Source organism: Trachemys scripta, chromosome 2 (genome assembly GCF_013100865.1).
Source record: "Trachemys scripta elegans isolate TJP31775 chromosome 2, CAS_Tse_1.0, whole genome shotgun sequence".
Taxonomy (NCBI): domain Eukaryota; kingdom Metazoa; phylum Chordata; order Testudines; family Emydidae; genus Trachemys; species Trachemys scripta.
The window spans coordinates 164956728-164975152 of record NC_048299.1 but is presented as its reverse complement, the minus strand read 5'-3'; the positions used below and the strand labels follow the sequence as shown (position 1 = coordinate 164975152).

At 45.8% G+C, this 18425-nt stretch overlaps 1 protein-coding gene across 4 annotated transcripts in view; it reads right to left on the bottom strand.

The window, feature by feature from the left end:
- MYLK4 (myosin light chain kinase family member 4) overlaps positions 1-18425 on the bottom strand; it is a 132394-nt gene that overhangs the window by 22408 nt on the left and 91561 nt on the right. The window contains exon 1 of one of the 4 annotated variants that reach the window (XM_034762217.1): positions 17189-18047. The exons of the other annotated variants lie outside the window; for them this stretch is intronic. Within the exon in view, the coding sequence (XP_034618108.1) occupies positions 17189-17851 (663 nt within the window). The 5' untranslated portion in view covers positions 17852-18047. Of the gene's footprint in view, positions 1-17188; positions 18048-18425 lie in introns of those variants that run through there. 4 annotated transcript variants of the gene reach the window in all.

The window sequence follows — 18425 nt, the reverse complement described above, 5'->3', positions numbered from 1 at the left end:
ATCATCTGCAAACACTTGGAAGGTGGTAAGGTGATAGGGAATAGCCAGCATGGATTTGTAAAGAACAAATCACGTCAAACCAATCTGATAGCTTTCTTTGATAGGATAACGAGTCTTGTGGATAAGGGAGAAGCGGTGCATGTGGTATACCTAGACTTTAGTAAGGCATTTGATACGGTCTCACATGATATTTTTATCAATAAACTAGGCAAATACAATGGGGCTACTATAAGGTGGGTGCAAAACTGGCTGGATAACTGTACTCAGAGAGTAGTTATTAATGGTTCCCAATCCTGCTGGAAAGGTATAACAAGTGGGGTTCCGCAGGGATCTGTTTTGGGACCGGCTCTGTTCAGTATCTTCATCAACGACCTAGATATTGGCATAGAAAGTACACTTATTAAGTTTGCAGATGATACCAAACTGGGAGGGGCTGCAACTGCTTTGGAGGATAGGGCCATCATTCAAAATTATCTGAACAAATTGGTCTGAGGTAAACAGGATGAAGTTTAACAAAGACAAATGCAAAGTGCTCCACTTAGGAAGGAACAATCAGTTGCACACATACAGAATGGGAAGAGGCTGTCTAGGAAGGCAGAAAGGGATCTAGGGGTTATAGTGGACCACAAGCTAAATATGAGTCAATAGTGTGATGCTGTTGCAAAAAAAGCAAACATGATTCTGGGATGCATTAACAGGTGTGTTGTGAGCAAGACACGAGAAGTCATTCTTCAGCTCTACTCTGCGCTGGTTAGGCCTCAACTGGAGTATTGTGTCCAGTTCTGGGCACCACGTTTCAAGAAAGACGTGGAGAAATTGGAGAGAGTCCAGAGAAGAGTAACAAGAATGTCGATTAAAGGTCTTAAGAACATGACCTATGAAGGAAGGCTGAAAGAACTGCGTTTGTTTAGTTTGGAAAAGAGAAGACTGAGAGGGGACATGATAGCAGTTTTCAGGTATCTAAAAGGGTGTCATAAGGAGGAGGGAGAAAACTTGTTCACCTTAGCCTCTCAGGATAGAATAAGAAGCAATGGGCTTAAACTGCAGCAAGGGAGGTCTAGGTTGGACATTAGGAAAAAGTTCCTAACTGTCAGGGTGGTTAAACACTGGAATAAGTTGCCTAGGGAGGTTGTGGAATCTCCATCTCTGGAGATATTTAAGAGTAGGTTAGATAAATGTGTATCAGGGATGGTCTACTCTAGACAGTATTTGGTCCTCCCATGAGGGCAGGGGACTGGACTCGATGACCTCTCGAGGTCCCTTCCAGTCCTAGAATCTATGAATCTAAGCTCCTACCCGCATCAGGCGGCTGCAGCTCCCAATCCTGGCTCTGCAGGCAATGGGGGGAGAGGCGAAAAGTAGTGAGTGACAGAGGGAAGGAGAAAGAGGAGCAAATGGGGGGCAGGGCCTCAGGGGCAAGGGGCAGGGCAGTGCCTTGGGGAAAGAGGTAGGGGTGGGGCCTCACGGGTAAGAGGCGGGGCAGGGGAGACTCCAACAGGTGTGCTCAGTTTTTAAATATTACAAAGTTGGCAGCCCTAGGACTAGTGGCTGTATTCTGTGGGATCTGCAGGAGGCCCTGCACTTTTCTGCGGCACAAGTTCCTATTGGGAGTATGACTCCTCTGCACCCCAAGGCAGAGCAATGCCTTAACACTGGGATTTTCTTAGGAGAGGAAATTAGCCGACCAATTCTCTTTGAATTGCAATAGGATCTGACCATCTAACTCTGTTAGACTCCTTTGAAAATGTCACCCTAAAGGCACAACTCATTCCTCTGCAATACCCAAAATGTAATTGCTACTGTACTATGGATACCTACGGATTCTATTTGCCCCCATGAGATACTGCTTCCAGAGCTGTTACGAGTGCTTCTAAGGATCCCTTTAATCCAAAGCCTTACAAGGAGGTTTTAGCCTTTCATTTGGGTGAGTTCTTCTCTCACAATTTCTAAAATTATAGGAAACATTTTTTTTAGTCTTGGGTTTCTACAGTCTAAAGCGTCTCAGACTGTCATGGAAATTATGCACACAATTTTAAAAAAAAGAATTTCATATGCACAACAAGGTTTACAGCATCACCTGTTGTCCCCCCGCCCTCCCTCCACAGGAGGCCAAAGCTTCCAAAGCTGTTTTCATTCTTCATCCGCAATTGCCCCGAAGGGAAATATTAAAGGTTATATTTTGTGTGCCTAAAAATATGCACAAGCAAAAAGGTGTGTGCACGAACACAAGCTGGGGTTATGCCGTCAAAAAAACCCAAAACATTTTCCAAGCATAAACTTGTGCTTCCAACATTCACCATGTTCAGACTCCATGTAACACAGACAGAGTAACAGCAGAGGTGATGGCAACAGCAGCAGAATAACATGGTAGCAGAATAACGACTCTTTATAAACCTACGGTATGGAATGATGCATAAGACTATTTTCAGAAACTATTCAGAGTCGCATTAGAAACTACGCGATGAAAAAAATCGTAGTAATTAGACGTTAAGCAATCATAAAAGATATAAATATAATGTATTTTAAAGCAATTTCAGATTCAGTCAGAAATTAATGTAATACTTTTTATGAACATCTGACTCCTTTTTAATGAGCTGTGCTGTACTTAAATTCTTTCTTTATACTGCACCAGGGCTAACTTTGGAATGTTTTTCTATCTAACTTTCAACTTTTTTTACTCACCTAATAAAACCCTTTGATTTTCTTCCCACTGCAGGCAACCTTATAATGAATGGTTTCATGAAGCAGCCCTAAGGTTTTAGTTAGATCTCCTTTGTGACTCCATCACATTTCTTCTGATGCCAAAAGGTACTATTTCATTGCTTCAGTTTGCTCCCATTCAACAGGTTGCAGTATAAAGAAATTTGCATATGCACAAGTACATTTTCTATTCATTGACTCATAGGCCTATAGACTTTGAGGTCAGAAGGGATGATCATGATCATCCAGTCTGACCTCTTGCATATTGCAGGCCACAGAACCTCACCCACTCACTTCTGTAGTAGGCCCATTACTCAGGCTACAATTTAGTCACAGGTATTTTTAGTGAAAGTCATGGACAGGTCACAGGCAATAAACAAAAATTCATGGCCGAGACCTGTCCATGACTTATATTATAAACACCCCTGACTAAATCTTAGGGAACCGTTGCTAGAGGGGAGCTGAGGGGCTGCTGCTGCGGGGAAGTCGGCCTGGGGGGGGCAGGGCCAGCAGCACCAGCTGCCGGGGGGGCCGCCGAGCAGCAGCTGCTCCGGCTGCCCGGGGACCACTACACGGACTGCTGCTCCGTCGGTCCCCAAGGCCAGCCGCACCAGCTGCTGCTCAGGCAGTTCCAGGGCCAGAATGCGGAATGAATTTTGTTATGTGCAACAATATGGAGGTGATGGGGCCGAGGGGTTCAGAATGTGGGAGGGGGCTCAGAGCTGGGGCAGAGGGTTGGGATGCAGGGGTGTGACGGCTCTGGCTGGGGGTGCGAGCTCTGGGGATAGGGGCTCAGAGCTGTGGGAGGGGGGAGGAGGGAGGGCTCTGGCTGGGTACGGGCTCTGGAGAGGGGCCGGGGATGCGGGATTTGGGATGCAGGCTGCCCTGGGGCTACAGAAGGGAGAGAGGACTCCTCCTGGGTTGAGTTGGGGCCAGGGGAGTGGTGCCCCAGCAGTGGCAGGCCTGAGCTGGGGCTGAGTTGGGGCCGGGGTGGGCGCCTCTCCCCTGGTCATGGCAGGTCCCGGCCGGGCGGGTTCCCTGAGCACCTGCGTGGCACTAAATAGGCTGCTCCACAGCTTACAGGGAACTTAGCTGGGGACCACCTGAGCAGCAGCTGGTGCGGCTGGCCCCAGGTACTGCCTGAGCAGCAAGCGACCCATGTCCATGCTGCAGAGGAAGGAGAAACCCTCAGGGTCTCTGCTAATCTGATCAGGGGAAAAATTCCTTCTCAACCCCAAATATGGTGACCCTGAGTATGCGGGCAAGACCCACCAGCCAGACACCTTGGAAAGAATTCTCTGTAGTGACTCAGAATTCTACCCATCTAGTGTCCCATCTCCAACTGTTGGAGATACTTCCTAATAACAGTAACGGATAGACGTCATTAGTGTCTGTATTAGGGATGTCCAAGATAGTTCACATAGATTTATTAGGATTAGATATCCAGCTTTTATGTAAGAGCTGAACATTATCCATGAATAGACATGATTGAGTTACTTGATCTACGTGATGACATTGAGTACTTGAGCAAGTCTTTATCACCCAGTGTTATGTCATGGATTTTGCTACATAAGCACCGGTATATAGGCTCTCTACATGTACATAATTCTATATGTAACAACTTGTTGTATGTGACTGAATCCTCAATTGTCATAACTATAAAGGGAAGGGTAATAGCTGTCCTGTGTACAGTACTATAAAATCCCTCCTGGCCAGAGACTCCAAAATCCTTTTCCCTGTAAAGGGTTAACAAGCTCAGGTAACCTGGCTGGCATCTGACCTAACGGACCAATAAGGGGACAAGATCCTTTCAAATCTTGGCAGGGGGAAGGCTTTTGTTTGTGTTCTTTGTTTGGGAGGCGTTCGCTCTCCGGACTGAGAGGGACCAGACATCAATTCAGGTTCTCCACATTTTTTTTAAACAAGTCTCTCCTATTTCAAACTTGTAAGTAAATAGCCAGGCAAGGCGTGTTAGTTTTCCTTTGTTTTCTCAACTTGTAAATGTACCTTTTACTAGAGTGTTTATCTTTGTTTGCTGTACTTTGAACCTAAGGCCTGGTCTACACTACGGGTTTAGGTCGACTTTAGCAGCGTTAAACCGAATTAAGCCTGGACACGTCCACACAACGAGGCCCTTTCTTTCGACTTAAAGGGCCCTTTAAACCGGTTTCTTTACACCACCTCCGACGAGGGGATTAGCGATAAAACCGGCCTTTGCGGGTCGGAATTGGGGTAGTGTGGACGGAATTCGATGTTATTGGCCTCCGGGAGCTATCCCACAGTGCTTCATTGTGACCGCTCTGGACAGCGCTCTCAACTCAGATGCACTGACCAGGTAGACAGGAAAAGACCCGCGAAGGTTTGAATTTCATTTCCTGTTTGCCCAGCGTGGAGAGCACAGGTGACCACGCAGAGCTCATCAGCACAGGTAACCGTCATGGAGTCCTCCCAGGATCGCAAAAGAGCTCCAGCATGGACCGAACGGGAGGTACGAGATCTGCTCGCCATATGGGGAGATGAAGCAGTGATAGCTGAACTCCGTAGCAGTAAAAGAAATGGAAAAGTATTAGAAAAGATCTCCAAGGCCATGAAGGACCGAGGCCATAACAGGGACACACAGCAGTGCCGCGTGAAAATTAAGGAGCTAAGGCAAGCCTACCACAAAGCCAGAGAAGCAAACGGAAGGTCCGGGGCAGAGCCGCAAACTTGCCGCTACTACGCGGAGCTGCATGCGATCCTAGGGGGTGCAGCCACCACTACCCCAACCGTGTGCTATGACTCTCTCAATGGAGAAACACACAGGGGTGGTTGGTTTACAGGGAAGTAGAGTGAACCGGGTCGGGGGGGGGGGTTGGAGGGTTCATCAAGGAGAAACAAACAGAAGTTTCACACAGTAGCCTGGCCAGTCACAAAACTCGTTTTCAAAGCTTCTCTGATGCGCACCGCGCCCTGCTGTGCTCCTCTAACCGCCCTGGTGTCTGGCTCCGCGTAATCAGCGGCCAGGCGAGTTGCCTCAACCTCCCACCCCGCCATAAATGTCTCCCCCTTACTCTCACAGATATTGTGGAGCGCACAGCAAGCAGCAATAACAATGGGGATATTCTTTTCGCTGAGGTCTGAGCGAGTCAGTAAGCTGCGCCAGCGCGCTTTTAAACGTCCAAATGCACATTCCACCACCATTCGGCACTTGCTCAGCCTGTAGTTGAACAGGTCCTGACTCCTGTCCAGGCTGCCTGTGTATGGCTTCATGAGCCATGGCATTAAGGGGTAGGCTGGGTCCCCAAGGATCACGATAGGCATTTCAACATCCCCAATGGTCACTTTCTGGTCCGGGAAGAAAGTCCCTTCCTCCAGCTTTCGAAACAGAGCAGAGTTCCTGAAGACGCGAGCATCATGTACCTTTCCCGGCCATCCCACGTTGATGTTGGTGAAACGTCCCTTGTGATCCACCAGAGCTTGCAGCAGCATTGAAAAGTACCCCTTGCGGTTTATGTAGTCGGTGGCTTGGTGCTCCGGTGACAAGATAGGGATATGGGTTCCGTCTATGGCCCCGCCACAGTTTGGGAATCCCATTTCAGCAAAACCATCCACTATTGACTGCACGTTGCCCAGAGTCACTACCCTTGCTATCACCAGGTCTTTCATTGCCCTGGCAAATTGGATCACAGCAGCCCCCACAGTAGATTTGCCCACTCCAAATTGATTCCCGACTGACCGGTAGCTGTCTGGCGTTGCAAGCTTCCACAGGGCTATTGCCACTCGCTTCTCAACTGTGAGGGCTGCTCTCATCTTGGTATCCTGGCGTTTCAGGGCAGGGGAAAGCAAGTCACAAAGTTCCATGAAAGTGCCCTTACGCATGCGAAAGTTTCGCAGCCACTGGGAATCGTCCCATACCTGCAGCACGATGCGGTCCCACCAGTCTGTGCTTGTTTCCCGGGCCCAGAATCGGCGTTCCACGGTATCAACCTGCCCCAGTAACACCATGATTTCCACATTGCTGGGGCCTGTGCCTTGTGAGAGGTCTATGGCCATGTCAATTTCCTCATCACTCTCGTCGCCGCGCTGCAATCGCCTCCTCGCCTGGTCCGGGTTTCGCCTTGGCATGTTCTGGCTCTGCATGTACTCCAGGACAATGCGCGTGGTGTTCATAGTGCTCATAATTGCCGCGGTGATCTGAGCGGGCTCCATGATCCCAGTGCTAGCTATGGCGCCTGGTCAGAAAAAAGGCGCGAAAGTAGTATCTGATGGACCAGGAGAAGGAGGGCGGGAGGGAGGGAGGGCCGAGTGACGACATGGCGTACAGGTACAGGAACAGGGAGAAACACAAACAACTGTCACACAGAATGGTCCCCCCAAAGATTAAACTGGAAACCCTGGGCTTAGCAGGCCGTTGATTTCACGGAGGAAGGGGAAGCAAATGAACACAGAACAAATCTATTTTTTACATCTTAAGGTGGCAGCCGACGCTGCAGCATGAGTGACAGCCATACCAGTATGACGATGACGGGTACCAATCATAATATGCCATCATCTGCCAAAAGGCAAGGGGCTGCTGCTGTGTAGCAATGCAGCCCCACGTCTGCCAGCCCCACGTCCGCCAGCACCCAGCATCGCCCTCGGCCTCTTCTGGGTGCTTAGCAGACAATATTGGGCAATTGGCAGAAAATAGTATATTATGACTGGTAACCGTCATCATCGAAACAGTAGCATGTCTGCCCAGGTGGCCATGATTGACAGCCATACCAGTACGACGACGACGGGTACCAGTCATAATATACCATCGCCTGCAAGGGGCTGGTGCAATGCAGCACTACGGCTGCCAGCCCCACGGCTATCACTCATGCTACACCGTCTACCGCCAAAAGGCAGTTAGCAGCTGCTGCTGTGTAGCAATGCAGTCCCACGTCTGCCGGCACCCAGAGGACATATGGTGACGGTGAGCTCAGCTGTGCTGAGCGGGCTCCATGTTGTCTGCACAGGTAACCCAGGTAACCCAGATAAAAAGGCGCGAATCTATTGTCTGCCGTTGCTGTGACGGGGGAGGGAGGGGCCTGACGACATGTACCCAGAACCGCCCGCGACACTGTTTTGCATCATCCGGGCATTGGGATCTCAACCCAGAATTCCAAGGGGCGGCAGAGACTGCGGGAACTGTGGGATAGCTGTGGGATAGCTACCCATAGTGCAATGCTCCGGAAGTCGACGCTAGCCTCGTACTGTGGACGCGGTCTGCCGACTAGAGCACCTAGAGCATTTTATTGTGTGGACATACACAATCGGCTGTATACAACCGATTTCAATAAAACCGGCTTCTATAAATTCGAACTAATTTCGTAGTGTAGACATACCCTAAGACTAGAGGGGAGTCCTCTGAGCTCTTTAAGTTTTGATTACCCTGTAAGGTTAATTTCCATACTGATTTTACAGAGATGATTTTTACCTTTTTCTTTAATTAAAAGCCTTCTTTTTAAGAACCTGATTGATTTTTCCTTGTTTTAAGATCCAAGGGGTTTGGATCTTGATTCACCAGGAGTTGGTGGGAGGAAGGAGGGGAATGGTTAATTTCTCCTTGTTTTAAGATCCAAGGGGTTTGGATCTGTATTCACCAGGGAATTGGTGAAAGGTTTCTCAAGGCATCCCAGGGAGGGAATCTTATTGGGAAATGGTGGCAGCGAACCAGAGCTAAGCTGGTAGTTAAGCTTAGAAGTTTTCATGCAGGCCCCTACATTTGTACCCTAAAGTTCAAAGTGGGGATACAGCCTTGACATCAATATACTAACTTTTGGAATTAGAACATATGTGATGCCTTCTTTTCCTGAGAAAGTATTTGACTCCATAACTCTCTACCTATCCTGGAACAGCTGAAATCCACTGTCTCCACTTCCATTTCCCTCCTCAAAGCACTTTTTGTCTGCAAAGACAGGCAGTGTTAAATGACCAGTGAATGAAATTCTGATACTTATTATATACATGAAACAAAACACACCCACTGTCATATGGTGAATCTGCTTCCATTTCTGATAGCACTCAGTGTAACTGAATAATTATTTATTGCTTGTCTACAGAGGCTGTAGGCACCTAAATGCGGAAATCTTCTCTCTTCTACGTTCTTTATAGTCCTGAGAGCACTCTAAAATAAATAATTATTCTGTATATGCTAATTTCAAGTCAGAACATCTATTCAGTCACATCAAAGAATGTAAAGTATGATTCCTTACTGGATATACATGAGAATGCATATGTGGCCAACAGCCCTGAAATAACTTGGCAATAACAAACAGAATTTACTAGGCAGATATTGCTGCAAGGAAATTTGCATCAAGCCACCCATCACATACCAGGAAATCTTTGAATGCACTTCACTGTACTCAAACTTAAAGAACAAAAAATCAAGAGGACAGAAACATCAAATATATATGAGTAAACAAATATATCGCAGTCCATCAAGACTAAAATGATGCTCCTCACTTGTTATTAAAGATATTAGTTCAGCAATGCAGTGCACTTCTAATACGATCACAGTAAAACCACAGCTGGAAACATGCCTAAATATAGCCCCAGTAACTCAAGAAAGAGGGTAGCAATCAGGATGGGGGATCAAAGACAGCCTAAAGGAAAATACGGACTCTTAGTAAATTTTTCAACATGCAAAACTAACAGTTGGCTCTAAAATACTGTATGTAAAAACTATTTTACTGTGAAAATCTAATTTAGAAACATGCAGGGTGGAACTGGCACTTTGCAAGACAGCTCTCATAAAGTAGGGTTACCATATGTCCGGATTTTCCCGGACGTGTCCGGCTTTTTGGGCTCCAAATCTCCGTCCGGGGGGAAATCCCAAAAAGCCGGACATGTCCGGGAAAATCGGGACATGCGGGGCCGGCGGTGCGGGTGCTCGGGGGCCGGGCCGGCGGTGCGGTGCCGGGCCGGGCCAGGGGCTCGGGGGCCGGGCCGGTGGAGCGGTGCCGGGGGCCGGGCCGGGGTCTGGCGGTGTGGGGCCGGGGGTGCTCGGCCGGGGGCCTGGGGCCTGGGCTGGGGACCGGCAGTGCTGGGTGGGCCGGGGGTGCTCAGCCAGGGACCCCGGGGGCTGGCAGTGCTGGGCGGGCCGGGAGTGCTCGGCCGGGCCCGGGGCCGGCACCCCAGGGCCCGAGCCGACCCAGGCTGGAGCCGCCGGGGGGGCCCAGACTGGGCCGCGCCTCCTCCCCCCACACCTCCCTTACCTGCTTCAGGCTTCCCGCGAATCAAATGTTCGCGGGAAGCAGGGGAGGGGGCGGAGACTTTGGGGAAGGGGTGGAGTTGGGGCGTAGGCAGGGCTGGGCCGGGGCCCTGTGGAGTGTCCTCCTTTTGGAGGCACAAAATATGGTAACCCTATCATAAAGGGCAGTGGATAGCTACACTGCTCCAGGGGTGGGGTTGAGAGTCACAGTTCAGTCATGACTTCCCCTTTGCTGGAAAAAAGCTGAACCAGCCTTTTTCTTCCACAGCTTACCTCTGCCAATGCACAGGCTCAGCTATATTGGGTGATGAGTGAAGCCAAGGCTCTGTCCACTTCCTGCTCCTGCCTGCCCACTTCCCATCCACCTGTATGGGAGAGGGAGGAGCGATCCAATGGCAACTGCTCTTCTCCCTTCCCTTCCCTCCTCTGCGAGGGAGGATCTCTAGCAAAGTGAGTAGCCTACATATGGTAGTAAGGGGGTTCTTTATGCCCTCTTATTCCATGTAGGCATCCGGGCTAACAATCTGAGTCTGTAGTCTGTAACATGCACTCTGATATATTAAAAGAAGCACAACACAACTTGTTTGTAGTAATAATAATAATGATGATGAACTGCTTTTAAACATTTTTATATTCACCATGAACACTAGTCACTATCATTTCAGAGAGCAGTCATCTGTAGGTGGATTTTAAAAGTAGTTGATGAACATACTTCCAATGGTTCTGGAGTACATGCAATAGTACAGAAACAGCAGCCACTGGAATCAGTGGATACTGAGCTTTGCTATGACCAGAGTATTAACCATGTGTAACCCTCGCCTACGTCAGGTGACTGGGACTAGGAAATAAAATCAATCTATGACCATCATTTCTGCATGTCAGACCTTTATTACAAACACCTTGGTATATCACTATTTTCACAGGCCCACCAACTGCATGTGCACCTAAATCACATCATGAAGAATTTGCTCTGTACAGTACTCCAGAATTCTCTACAAAAGGGCTTATTTTCCCCTGTGGACTGCAACTTTATCACAGCTTATGTTAGAGAGGATGGAGGAGAAGAGATCCATCTTGAAGGCCAAGCAATAGTGGCCATTTTCTTACTGTAGTATAAATAACATTGAGTTTCATCTGTCAGACCACTTCAGGCAATCTTTTGCTACAAGAGCAATTAAGCAGCTGGCCATGTTAGAAGACATTTCTCAGCTTTACTGATTCATCTGAGTCAAGCATGCATTGTCATGCATGGCAGGTATGTCCAGACTTCTTCATGGGCTGTTTTAGGAGAAAGCTTGCTGTAGGGACTTTTCCAAATGGTTACAGACTTCAAAACCATCCCCTACATCTTTGATGATTCCCTTTTAACTGGATTTCCACACACAGGCTGGCTTCCTAATAACACACTTTATTTTATAAGCAAAGGGTTTTTGTTTGTTTGTTTCTTTTTAAAGATCTGGGATAAAGGGATTCTTTATTTTCCCTATGTAGACACACTGTTTCCTGCAGCACCTCACCATGGGGGCAACAGAACGCTGAATGGAATGTGCTTGGAATGGCCCCAGGGTCCACCTGGGCTGCTGCACAGCCAGTCTTTGCTCCTCATCAGTAGTGTGTTTGTGCAGGACGAAGGATGGTGCCAGAATGACACCAAATTAATTTAACTCAAAGAAACTACTCTCGTCATTGAAAGCCAGCATGGTAGAGACCCAGCAATTAACTGAAATTGCATTGACAATACAAAGAAAGACTGAAATATTGAACGAAACATTCAAATGTATTATACATTACACATAAAGAACTAGCTCACTCCCAGGTGGGCTGTCACCTGAGAACTGGTTAATTTCTAAAAGCTGGTGGCCTGCTAAAGGAGGATTTCCCACACCTGCCTAGCCCAAGTCCATCCTGCCCCTATCTCCTCACTTCCAGGAGCCCTCTCTTTTCCATCTGCCCACTCTCCTGACATAACCTGTCTCCTTTCATCACCCGTTCCCAGCTGCCTCTCATCTCAGAAGGTCATTCTAGGCTTGAGGAAGAGTCATAATGGACCCCCAAAATGGTGTCCATTTTCTTAATGTGCTGTAAATTATTGCATAGCAATGCATCACAAAAACCTAGGGAAATGAGCTCATGATCTATCTCTTCTCACTTTAAGACCAGCTTACTCATTCTCAGTGTGTTGCATGGAGAAACTGCTAGGAGCCACACATTGTCCTCCTACCAACCTGCCGAGATTCAGCAGAAAAATTAATACAGCCTGGGTCTGTATTAAATTTCCCACAGAGCCATTTTCTATGCTGAGAAGACTTTAAGGGGGGATTCTGAGGATGGCCTCGGGACATGGAGTCAAGCAATGTCACCGGGGGCCTTGAAGCTGGTGTGGAGACACAGCCAGATCTGAAGCTTGTGGCCCGGATCCTCTTACTTTTGTGGTAGAAAAAAGGGGTCGTCTCCAACCCTGAAGGAAGAGTTTTGAGGAAACTCCAAGAAGTTCCCCTTATGGAGTTTTCATTCCCCTAGTCTGCTTCCATGCAAAGGAATAACTTGCTTGTGTCTATAACTAAGTTGTCTATTTTCCTGTCCAAGGATCTTCGAGACAGTCATTTGTTCTGTTCAAGATAATTCTTCCCCTCTGCTCAAAGAGTAGAGATATATATCTATTTTTCCTACAAGTAATTTCAGCCAGTCAGGGCATGACTTAAATTAAACGATGAATGACAAGAGAAGTGTTTTTATCTAGATATGTTGTGAAAAATAAAGCATAACCCATAGCATTGGTGATACTTCTTTGCTCATTATTTTTCTCCTATAATTTTTATCACTCTATCTATCTGTTTCTCTAGGTTCCTACATGGCCCCCATCAGTGCAGCATCCAAATTCTTTCCCTTTCCATTTCATTTAAAACTATAGACCTAGACTAGAAATAGTCCTACAATATGTATCTAATTATGTCTGAGTTCTGCTGACTTATTTCTCCTCTTATATGCTTCAGCCTTATCCCTATTGACAAACACAGTGGCACAGCTCAGCAGCCCCACTATCAAGCCATTAATGCATTTCACCACTACATTCATTTTTTCACAAGCCAATATGTTTCCTAACAAATTCATGGTAACTAGAACCTTGGGTTCCCTGCCCAGTTCACTTTGCAGTGTGTTCTCTGCTTTCATCTATCAGACTGGGCTCACACACGTAGAAGTTTATAAAGGTCTGGATTCAAAATGAACCTGGTTGTCTCAATACTTGGATGTCACTGCAGCCCCCAGGGTGGTTTGGGTTCCCAGGGGTTTGTAAATGTTTATTCCGGTTCATGGTGGTAAATTTAGCAGCCATTTTGGAAGAGGAAAAAGGTCTGAGGACCATGAAAAAGTGATATATCGCCCTAGTAAAACAATGTTCAGCCTGTTGAGAATGAGTGGCTTCTGGCCTGTTGGTTCATGTAAGATTTGCCTTTCTTGGTCCAATTCCCAGTGCAGCCTGCCTAATCTGGACTGTTCAGAGCTGATGAAGACCAGGCTAAAGAGACACCTCATCACTGCCACTCACCTGGCTGCTCTGACACTTCCTTCACTTAGGGGAAACTGCAGGGTCTCTGCAGTACACAAGCCCTCTGCCAAGGGCTGAATTTCACTTGGAATGCATATAATATCTCTGCTGCTATTCCACAGATATCTTTATAAGGCATAACAGTGGGCACGTGTGAGTGTAAGGAGTTATTTAATCCCCCATCCAACCACCCCTCTTGTTTGGAAAATCTTCTCTTTGTTTTTGCAAGAACATTTTAAGACCTAACTTGTGCATACATTCTGCAGCAAACACACTGTTGTCCTCCCTAGGGAAGAGGAGATTCTATTTGCCCCCCAAATCAATAATTGGCAGCCCTAAAGCAACAGGCTCAGCAAAAGAAATGTATAAACCCAGCTGAAGGATCTTTTACTAAGTCCCACTATACGTAGCAGAAAGCTAAATTAAAAGTCTGGGATGAATATGTGTGTATTAAGTTCCACTATTGTTCACTGGGTTGTTTGATAATTTCACATGATGATCCTTTTATAATCAATCATGCACACACACAGAATAAGGTAACAACAAGCCAATATATATATATATAAAAAAACAAACAAGATATTAAATGTAATATCATCATCAGGGCAAATCCAGAAGTGCTTACTCAGTCCTTATTCTAGACAAACCCCTATTGATGCCAATTAATGTCAGTGAGTCAGTCTGAAGATTAAGTGTGGGAGCGAGGGAAGGAGGTGGTGCTTGGTGAACTGGGAGAGCCTGATGGGACAGAGTTATTTGATTTTTTGCTCCTTCTCTTTCTGGCAAGGGGGAGTGCTGCTGACTGATATTGGGTAAACAGTGCAGCTGAGAGTGGGGGTGACGCTCATTGAGAAGGCTTTGCTGGAACAGGAGTAGAATCTCTTCCAAGCAGGGGCTTCTCTTAAATACTTGGAAGTGAAATAGTGATGGTGGGGTGGTCTTGCCCCTCTGCCTCCCCCAACTCTCCTTCCTCTGGTTATGGTGGGGCAAGCAAAACAGAGATCTCTGCCTGAGGGAGAGTGACAAAAGTCTGAGTAAAGGCTTCAGAACTTAGTTTATTGGGAATTTTCAATGTTCCTAAAATATCCATCCACCTATTTCCAAATTTCAGCCTGTCCTTGTGACATCTTCTGAGTATCTCACCAGCAACATCAACTTAGTATGGCCAAAACAGAACTCTTATCTTTCCTTCCAAGCTTCTTGCGCATCCACCCTGTTCCTCAGGCCTCTAGCCGGGGAGGTTATCCTCTCTCTCTCTTGCCCCACACATCCAGACAATGTCCAAATATTTCCACTCTTCCCCCAAAACATTTTAAGAGACCAAGCTTTTTCTCTCTCTCTCTCTCTTCACACAGCTAATGCTCTTATTCAGGCCCTCATAACCTCCTCCTTTCTGTTGTCCCTAACACACTCCGTGCCCCATCCATTCCACTGAAACCCTGGCTGTTGGCTCATCTTCCAAGTCCTCACTCTGACCACATCACTCCGCTCACTGGATCCCTTTACTGGCTCCCCCATCTTATTGCATCCAGTTCAAGCTTCTTTTCCACCCCTTCAAGGCCTTTAGCAACTCTTCCTCTCTCTACATGTCCTCCCTCCTCTCTTTGTTTCTTTACGTCTCATTTCACTCAATCTGCCAAGGATGCCAGTCTCACTTGCCCATTTCTCATCTTCTCTCACACCCATCTCTGGGTCGTCTTCCAGGTTCTCCCTTATGCCTGGCGTGCCTCCATGAATTCATCATTAAAGGCCACTACTCTCTCATCCTTTCTCTTTCTCTATATTTCTACAGCATTTGGCACCATGGGGCCCTGATTCTGACCAGGCCCTAGGGGTCTTACCACACTTCATTAGCATCATGGAACTGATTCTGTTCTTACTTACAACAATGTTACACAAGTGTGTAATTCCACTGGCATCTATGCAGTTTTACTCTTGGTTTACACTACTATGAGGACAGTCAGGCCCCATGTGTCTAGCTTTGTATCATGGTGTTTTACACATTAAAAAAAAGTTAAAAATAAAACTTGGATACTATAAATATGTAACATTTTTACCACCCAACCGGCGTACATCTCATTAATGAAGGTGACAGTACCAAGGTGAAAACCTTTTTTATTAGAATTTCTTTATTTAATGAGGTCAGTCCAATCTGACTGTCAAAAAGATCCTGCCTGTAAAAATATCATTTGTCGTTTCATTATTTTATACAGTAGTAGTTTTTCCATCCAGTTATGGATGTTCTCTGAAAACAAGTTTGCACAATGACACCGGGGAGAATTGGACGAATTGACTGGAAGAAAGAGCTTTATGAGCTGTTCCTCTGTTGCCATTCAGACTCCATTAGCCTCTACTAAGTTACATACGTTGGTTCCAGCACTACTTATTTAACTAGGAAGTAGAGCTGTTTAAAGATAGCCAGGCATCTGGTTAGCCACTCAGGGGACATTCTGAAGTAATATGGGGTACTTCTCAATACAAGTAGCACCATTTCCTGTTAATAACTTCACACATTTTTTTTCCTTTGCTAAAAAGCTTGTGATATTGAAGAATGGGTCTTCTAATGTATGAAACCCTAAAAAGTTTACATCTTTAAACAAAATGAAAAATAAAGCAGCAAAGGATTTAGGAACACCCCTTTTAATTCATTGTATTGTAGTTAATATTGAAAATAACTTGTCAAAACAATTTTATAAATCATCTAAACTTAAGAGGCGAATATCAATGTTACCAGATCTAAGCACAATGAAACAAGCTTACAGGAGTGATCCAAGGCCCATTATTGTTAATGGAAGTTGTTTCATAGATTCCAATGGGCTTTACATCAGGCTCATGGAAAACCTAGCAAAACCATTTCCAGTGAAGAGGAGTAAAAAGTTTTATTTCAGGGGATTTTATACAAACTAAAGTTCCATTTACAGTGAACCTAACCTTCTTAGGGCCAAGACCTGGAATCCTTACTCAGGTAAAACTCCCCTGGAAGTCAGCAGGAGTGTATAAGTACTGCACCAAAATGCATGTAATTAAGTGACTTGTGTGGGACTTATCCCAAGCCCACTGAAGCAAGTGAGAGTTTTTCCATCAACTTCAATGAGCTTTGAATCAGGCCACTGAGATCTTCACTGAACTGCTTTTCCCAAACACTTATAAACCCAGAGAATATCATAGCAAAATCCATGGCCAGATCCTGCTCCCATTGAAGTCAATATCAAGTTTGTATTGACTTCAATGGGAACAGAATTGGGCCCCTAACTATGTTTTCTAACACAAGGAAACTGTAAATCAGCAGTTTTCAAACGATTGTACTGGTGACCCCTTTCACATAGCAAACCTCTGAGTGCGACCCCCCCTTATAAATTAAAAACACTTTTTAATATATTTAACACCATTATAAATGCAGGATGCAAAGTGGGGTTTAGGGTGGAGGCTGACAGCTCGCGCCCTCCCATGTAATAACCTCGCGACCCCTGGAGGGGTCCTGACCCCTAGTTTGAGAACCCCTGCTGTAAATAGAGCATTACAGAAAATGACCGCAGTTACCATCGCCTAGATTTTCTGACTCATTTTCATTAAAAGTTGCTCAGTTTGGTCTATTACAGTTCAATATTAAAGCATACAGGTTTGGTAGTGTTAAGGTTAAATAAATTAAAATACTGAGCGCAAAGCAAAATACAACCATACAATTTAATGGTCCTCAGCAAAATGAAAAGCAAACCTGGTCTCACCTTTTCATTTCTGTTGCTGGACGTGCCCGTATCCCTTTTGTCTGAGAAAGTCTTCATTCTGGAATTGTTTCCAACCTTATATTTCTTTAAGTAACTGCCAACCTTGACAAGCTTAGGAGGAACTTTGTTTTTGAGAATTAAATCCGTGATTTTACAAGTTTTAAACTTCTCAGCCACAAACCCTATAAGCTCCTGTAACCCCAGCACTATTTGTTCCATTCCATCTAATCTTTTAGCTTGCTGCTCTGCACTCTTGTTCATGTCAGAAAGGGTATTGGTCATTTCTATGCACAGCCCCTTCATTTCAGAGTTATTTAGCTTTTCACTTGTTTCTGTGGTGGGTCCAGGTTCGGCTGCTTTTGTCTTTAACATCTCAATGTCTTTTTCAATGCAATACATTTCCTGGGAAACACTGTTTAGCGTCTGAAGGACATTGTCCTGCACAGTCAACAACTTATCTATTTTCTGACCAAGGGAGGCAAACTTCACATCCAACGTGTTAAAACTTTCACAGGAGCTGACATGTTTGCTTGCAGCAAGAGGAATTTGGGTGGTTTCCACTTCATTAGCAAGCCCCTGGTTTTGTAAAGCACTCGGATCAAATATTTTGACCAAGGAGTTTACCCTGGATGTAGCAGAATTCCTCCTACTGGAGGTGGTCATTATGCTGGTTTAGTTAGGGGAAGAAAATACTCTGATGGTCAGCTATTTAAGGCCAATATCTGCTCAGAAAGCTCCGCATCCAGTCTTCTCAGACACAAAACCCGGCTTTGGCAAATCAGGCTCAAGCTATTTGAAAAACATCCAAATATATTTGACTATCACAAAGTAATGAGACAGCTGAATTACTTAGAAAGGAAAACACTCCTGTTCATTTTTTTTACTTGTTTTAAACTGAAATGGATATAGAGACAGACATTTGCTGAGCAACCTAAATGCACTCTGCTCAGTGACGTAAACCTGTGGGGAGGAGGGATAGAACTATTTGCACTTAAATGGAATTTGACAGTGTAAAGGCTACAAGATATCTGAGAAGCCACTATGGGTAAAGGCACTTTAGCAGTAGTGTTACTGCTTGTCAGAAACGTGCATCTAGTATGCCATGCGATCTCTGTTCTGAAGAGAATAGGGGCCTTTAAGGGGAATCTAACTTTGGGCTCTTGAAATTATAGCTGAATGTAAATTTTTCAGATTCAAACCTGCAGTTGCTTGAGAAACCTCTTATCAAAGGCGGCAT